We start from the raw sequence: 7,338 nt of genomic DNA on the forward strand, positions 1-7,338 counted from the left end.
AACAGAACTTCAGTCATTTTCTTACATATTGAGATTACAATTAAATGTTTGACAGTTTTAATAAGATACTTTGATTCTCTTCTGACGATTTTCAGGAGAACGTTAGTTTAAAGTCTGCTACTGTATGTTATCACTCTCCATTAATTAATTAATTAATTAACCAAAAGCTGATATAAATGGTTTAACACAGACAATTTGATGAATAAAGATAGCCACTTTAATTCCTCAAGTTAAGAACTGACTTCAGGTATACCTCAATATCCGACTTGTCCAGACTTCTTAAGAAGCGAAAATGGTGTTGAACCCCGGCATGGGTGTTGAGTTGCTCTAATGCAAGATCCACTCCCTTCTTGTAGTAATCAGTTAGCCCATTGTAAGAATCCTGGGCCCCGACAGAACACATCACGGCTCCAGCACAAATCAGCAACAGCAACCCAGCAGCCATCTTACTCCGAGTGTGTGAGGACGGCAGCTCGGCTCAGAGAGTGAACTCCCTCCTCTCTCTGCGGGATCAATACACGCATCAAAAACAAGTCCTATTATGGCTGTATGAGTAAGAAGTGAAACCAAACAAACTGGGCATCAACAGGCCTACTGCACAGACTGTTTACTTCTTATCTGCAAGTTCCAGTAACTCACCCAGGGGACACGGATTAAAGCTCGTCTTAACAAAACACTTTCTCAATAGGGGGTTTACACAGAAGAAACTGCTCGCCAGAAGTGGAATTGCACTCAAATTCCAAAACATTCTTACAGTGGAGCACTGGATTAGTAATCCAATTCCTGGAAGCAACCCCAATATGCCATGAAAAACGTTCGGCCCCGGGACAAAAATAAAGGTCAGAGGTGATCACTGGGTGAATGCTCTCTTGTTTCTGCCTCATCTGCTCCCTTGTTGCAGGGAAGGCAGTAGGAACAAGAAAGTAGTACACTTATAAGAAATGGGGTTTTTCTTGTAAAATACTTGAGGGGTTGGTTAATGAAATTGTTTGTTCCTAAATGAAATTGCCTAAGCAGTGAGTACAATTTTTTTTTAAAACACACGATCAGAGTTCTTATGGTGCATTTTTCTTTGCTGTTGTGGCTTGTGGAGGGGGAGCTAGTTTGACCTACTTTGTATACAATTCAGTAGTTTACCAGTGGTTCCCAATCTAGGGGCCAGGCCCCTCTAAAGGGTCACAGGATGAAACTGAGGTGGTATGACATGCCCCATCTCCTGTGAGAATGAATGGTTAGTCATTTTCCAGGATTTGTTAACAACAAAAAAGGTAAATATTGCCAGCGTTCTCCTTTAAGAAAACTTACTTTAGTCAAATTAGGTCAAAGTACAAGTAGTCCATACTAATAGTGTACACATTGAATAACCCTTCATTTGTTTACAAATTAAACTTTATTGAGAGCTTGTTAAACAAATTCTACATTCAACTTTTTTGTATAGAGATACAATATAGATAGACATTTCTGAAGATACAACAATCTCTTGTGAATGTATGAAAAAATTACTACATACTACAGAAATAAAACTTAAGAGGTTGTGAGTGCATTGACAACATGTCATAATCTGCTTTAATACTAAAATTAGCCTTTAAAAGCACAAATAAACCCCTGAAAGGTGTCAAATGAGTCATCCAAGTCTTCACTCTGTTCCCTTTGATGTAAGCAGAGTCGGGGCTCCACTACTGTAACCCATTGCGTTGCAGTAATCTGCTCTGTCCGCCTTCATCTCCTGTCATTCAGAACAAAAAGGTGAATTAAAAAAAGTCAGAAAACAAATTCAACAAGTTATATTCAGTGTTTGCAGTGTGGTCATTTAAAAAAGTGACCTCGCAGTGAACAGACTAACCTCTGTAAGGGCCGGTTTGTGGACACAGTGAACATACGGTTTGGGCTCCTGTTCAATTTCTTCTCCAAATGTTTTGTAACAGACGGCACAGTCTATCAGTGGCTGCATGAATGCACACAAACAAAACCGCACAGAGTTAGAGCAGGCAGTCATCCTCAAATTCCACGTTTCTTTACTTACTTTACTTCAGTAAATCAGACAAAACTTACTCTGTCGTTTCTGAACTGACAAGCTGTGGAGTCAACCGTCCCTTTTTGACACTTGGTGGCTTTTAGGTAGAAGTGGTGGTAGATGTAAGCTACGTCAAAACCAGGCTGAAGAGAAAGAGGAGGATTACATCCAAGCATTTCTCCTCCACACTAAGGTTTTTTTTCCTGATAAAATCCCTACATTCATTGATAATTGGTGCTTCTACTGAGGGTTTTGCTAACAGCAAATCACAAGAAATCCCTCAAAAAACAGCCACGTAACACACGCCAAACACTCACTCTGAAAAGCAGAAATACTGTACCTGAATGTCTGACTTTGTGATACTTTTGAGAAAGAGAAAATGGTGCTGAATTCCAGCATGAGAGTTGAGCTTCTCCAGGGCCAGATCCACTCCTTTCCTGTAGGTTTCAGGAAGTTTGTTGTAGGCCTCCTGTGCATTAGAGGAGAAGAACAAAGCTCCGATGCTTAAGAGCAGCAGCAATAACGCAGCCATCTTTTTCCCTGTGTCTGTAACAAGGGCGAGGGGATAGTGCAACAGCCCACGCCCACCCACTGTGTTGTTTTCCTGAAGAGGAAAGAACATCCAGCCCTCTTTGTCCTGGGAGAAAACAGTCTGGAAACACAACCCATTACTTCTTTTTACATGCCTTGACTGTCTGTATTTAATGTTAATGTACAGCAGATTCCAACTTGAGATTTTATTTTAGTATGGAGGCCGTAAGAGCTCAAACACCGCTTACTTAGAAAACACATGCAAAAAGACAAAACAAAAGTGAAAAAAAACATCCTCAACAATTTGACAACATGTGCAGTTCTTCTTTACTGACTGCCTTTATCCCTTAAATTAAGCTGAAAAAGGTTTTTAAAAAGACTGTTCTTACAAATAGAAACTGCCCTGCATGAACGGGTGATGTTAGGGGCCCCTGGGGCAATACAGATAGAGACACGCCCCCCCATCCCACACACCAACCCTGTCTTTCCTACAAAATTACATTCCCAAACTACTATTATGTTTGAGGGCAACATTTTCTCCCAGATTACTTTTTTTTCAACATGTCCCAGTCCCGGCGACCAGTGGACATTAAAACGGTTTTGAACAATTGAAACAATTAAAGTTTTAAACATGTGGTTAACAGTGTGAATTGAAACTAAACTACTTGGTTAGGGTTAGGAAAACATCCTCATGGGTTAATATAGTTACATAACTTCAGTTTGTAAATTTGTCACGTGTAACATACCGGTACTTAACTTACGTCCGTCATTTTGAAATAATTCAACGTAACGTTTGGTTTCACACAGGACATTAACAGCGGTCCAACAGTGAGTGGATCCCCGTTTGTTTGACCCACCATCCAACCACACCTTCTCCATATGGGAAATTCTTTTAGAAAGGAGGAGCAAATCTTTCCTTCGAAAAGTAATTGAGAATGCAGTTTAATTGTCATATCATCCTATTACCATATGTTATTGCCAAAAAGTGACTTTTATGAACTCACAATGACCTTGACCTTTGACCCGCAAAATCTAATCAGTTCTACCCTAAATTGAAGTGGCAGTTTGAGCAAAAATTGAAGAAATTCCCTTAAGACGTTCGTGAGACATTGCGTACTCAAGAATGGTACGGACCGACGGACGGCATAAAAACACAACAGAACATCCAGGATAAATAGAAAATAACTTTTATTTGTCATCAATATTTCAACCTTTAATGTACAAGGGAACATCAGCAATAGCCTCTCGGACTTTGTATTGCTTTTGAAATGAAACGACGTATTGAATCCGCATTTTACAACGTTGACAGACACAGACCAGCTTCACTTCATCCACAGGCACAAACATAAAACTGACACTGCCGACTTCCTTCAATGTGCATGGCCATGATGCAGCCAAATGTGTGTGTGTACATTTATATAAAAAAAAAAAAAGAAAAATGGTTTTGTGATGTGACAAATAATACATCTTCAAAAACAGCAATAATGCCTTATATTTTGCGACAGATAAATAACGTAAAGATGTTTAATTTATGAGCGTCTTAAAAGTGCAAACTATTGTAACACGTGTGTTGTCCTGACAAACACAACTGAGTTGTAGCGGATCACTTCATGGTCCCACAGGCACTTGAGATGTTGTGCACCATTTTGTCACCAAACAGGCACAAGATCACAATGACAGTCAGGCTGGGAAAGTTCAGAGGGAGAAGTAGTGTCTCAAATACACACACTTGAGAGGAACAGAGGACTGACAATTTAAGTTCATTCACACGGTCAAAGATTTAACCAATCCATGTCACACCGACCCAACATGACATAAAACAAAAACAACATACTGTATGTATATTTTCAAAAGCAGTCACTCTCAGTAATGCGTGAATATTGAGATTGTCCATACAAATTTGGTCGACCAGGCAAGTTCACAACATGAGCGTGAATGAAATGTTTAAATTAGTCCCCCCCCCCAAAAAGCTAAATTATGATAACACAAGGAATGTTAGGCTATGAAATGTCAATTTATGCTGAAACTTCTTCAAGAAACATTGCTAGGAGATGTGAGATGACTGAACTGCAGCTTATTCTTCTGATCACTAAATACGAGACATTTGGCACTTGGACAGAGGAACCAATAAATTACTGGGATTCCAATAAACACACCAAGTGATACAAACTCTACACGATAACATTCTGCCCTAAACATGTGCGTGGCAACGATTAAGAGTATATATTATGCCACCGTGTTAATTTTCTGTTATGATTAGAAACATGATGCCACGCCATTAGTGTAAAGATAAATTATAATTTCTAGTACAGTTTTTTATGTTTTGTTATGCCATCGTTACAGTCCTGCTAGAGCTCCCACGGCCGGTGAGTTAAAAGACAAGCTAAAATAAAAATTAATTAAATTATTGATATTAAGGGAATTAAAAAGGACTCTAAAAACATAAAATGATTACATGTACATAAAATACAGTCATTGTTCAGTCTTAAAAAAGTGCTATGAGCTTCAGGAGGCAGTTAAAGTGATCAGCTGTCTAAAATGAGACAGAATGTGGAAAAAAACTCGGTATACCTTTTTAATTTATAAGGCTCTAGGTGAGTTTATAAATGACAAAAGTGACCAACTTGAACAGCGGTAACTCAGCGTGCTAATATAAAAGAATGTACCCCATATTTCCTCCACATATTCAATGTGAATCAGAGCAACCTTTCAGGGATAAAAATGAATTAGTCTTGCAAATCTATCTACTGTAATCACATTTAATTTGGGCTTGAGATCACATCAATTGATTTGGATTCTCCTGTCCCCTGAAATATATATTTAAAAAAGTAAATCATGAGTGAACACACTCTGTTAACTATTTGATTTCCTCAGTTAGATTAAAATATTTAGTGATGTAAACCGGCAAAAAAAAGTCCCAAACAATCTGATAAAAAGCTACCTAAATAGTTAAGTTGGACCAAAGTAACAACCAATCACACCTTCAACATGTTGTACGTTCATGTCTCAGTGATAATAAAGAGGGGTGCACAGTGATTTGGCATCAACTCATGATTGTTTCAAGTTTAAAGGACTATGGATCTCATTGGCTGGTAGCGTGATTGACACATTTTTGGTGTCCAATAAGAGGAGTTAAGTGGTGATATGAGGCCTTGTTGCAAGTTACACAGGCATGTGCATCTCTGAGTACTCATCGTGACACTCACGTTCGTCAAACTTCGGCTCCGCTTCGTCCGCATCCAGCTGGAAGAGCAAGAAGACAGGTCAGGATTAATCATTGTAAACATGCATAAAGCTTCAGCAGATTCTCTCATTTGACATTATATATGAACAAAAAATCTTAAAAGAGAAAAGTTACTCTTAATATGAGGCATCATTGTTAGGTATAAGTACTAGTCAATTCTCTAATGTTTGGTTTGCTAAATAAAAAACCTCAAACATTTCCCAGGATGCCTTAGATATACTAAGCCATTTTTGATGCCACAATCATGGTAGTTGCATTAAAGAAATCTCCATGTGACACCAGGTTGTGCACACTTTAACAAAGAATACAAGAAAATCAACAAACTACTGATGTATTTAAATGTTTTTGATATGTCAAATTATGATACATTTGTGTGTGTTTATTATCAAAACCAGTGAACAACAATCAGACATCCCAGCTTTAACAGAAAAAAATGATTCTGCAACTTATCAATGTCAGTGCCAATCATAGATTTTTAACTTGAACTCCCCTAGTGAATAAAACTCAATTTTAAAAATATTGCATTTAATCTTTTGTTGTCTAATAAAATTTCCAACAACGATTCTAATATCACATTGTTGCAGCCGATGGAGCTGATGTAGCGGTGCAGGTGTACTATGCAGTGTATTGCGCCCTCCTGTGGTCAACTTACACAGGCCATCTCTCTGGTGGTGAAGATGCGGCGCAGCAGGAACATCTTGACTGGTATGGTGAGGAGGAGGACGAAGGGGAAAGCCAGTGACGCTTGTGTCGACATTACAGCCCACAGAGCCGCCAAACACACCACCTGGATGCAGGTGAACAGATGCATCCGCAGCGTGCGAACCTGAAGGACACCAAATCAAAAGACCAAATCAATGATGAAGATTAATGTTGGATTGAGTTCAATAATAATAATAATAATAATAATAATAATAATAATAATAATAATAATAAGCTTCCCTGTTGCCATTCAAAATCTTTTAATGTTGTCTTAGGGAGAAACAATTCAGAGACTTAGTGGTTCACAATATATACAGTTAAAACCACTTCAGACCCTACAAAGAGCTACAATGATTAGTAGATCAATATGTCACAGACCAAACCATTAAATAATTAAGGATAAATCAATACTAATTAGTTGCAGCCCTAATACGTTTATTTTTATTCCTAACTGAGAAAATATTTGATCCAACTCCTGTCACTGTAATACTATACATTATAATACTGTAATGTCAGAATTTTCTGATGTGCAAGAACTTTATTCATAGCTTAAAATATAATTTATGCTATGACTAGAAAAAATTATCTAAAAAGCTAGTGTGATAATGTGATTTAAGTATTACTACTTAAACCTGAAACTTTATGTGAAAACAGAAAACAACAACACTTGCTTACCTTGCGTACGTAGGTGTGGTCAGGGTGATACTTTGGTGGCATGAGCAGCAGCAGCATCCGCTCTGTTAGCTGGATACCATTAAGGGACATCACACCCATGTAGAGGAAGATACCAAACAGCACCGCCAGGGGGATCTGACGCAGCAGGTCACCAATCACAATGGACATACCT

At 38.3% G+C, this 7,338-nt stretch overlaps 1 protein-coding gene and 1 long non-coding RNA gene across 5 annotated transcripts in view; one reads left to right on the top strand and one right to left on the bottom strand.

Moving 5' to 3' along the window:
- The window catches only part of LOC116672261 (uncharacterized), an 18,079-nt gene extending 16,501 nt beyond the window's left edge, over window positions 1–1,578 (top strand). The window contains exon 3 of the long non-coding RNA XR_004327511.1: window positions 1,456–1,578. This is a non-coding gene — a long non-coding RNA (uncharacterized LOC116672261). The remainder of the gene's footprint in view (window positions 1–1,455) is intronic.
- A 2,138-nt stretch (window positions 1,579–3,716) lies between these two features.
- slc4a2b (solute carrier family 4 member 2b) overlaps window positions 3,717–7,338 on the bottom strand; it is a 40,845-nt gene continuing 37,223 nt past the window's right edge. For all 4 annotated transcript variants that reach the window (XM_032504266.1, XM_032504267.1, XM_032504269.1 and 1 more), the window contains 3 exons: window positions 7,167–7,336; window positions 6,442–6,615; window positions 3,717–5,788 (listed from right to left, as the gene is read on the bottom strand). In XM_032504266.1, coding sequence (XP_032360157.1) covers window positions 5,708–5,788; window positions 6,442–6,615; window positions 7,167–7,336 — 425 coding nt within the window. In that variant the 3' untranslated portion in view covers window positions 3,717–5,707. The remainder of the gene's footprint in view (window positions 5,789–6,441; window positions 6,616–7,166; window positions 7,337–7,338) is intronic.

The sequence above is a fragment of the Etheostoma spectabile genome, chromosome 22 (genome assembly GCF_008692095.1).
Source record: "Etheostoma spectabile isolate EspeVRDwgs_2016 chromosome 22, UIUC_Espe_1.0, whole genome shotgun sequence".
NCBI lineage: Eukaryota > Metazoa > Chordata > Actinopteri > Perciformes > Percidae > Etheostoma > Etheostoma spectabile.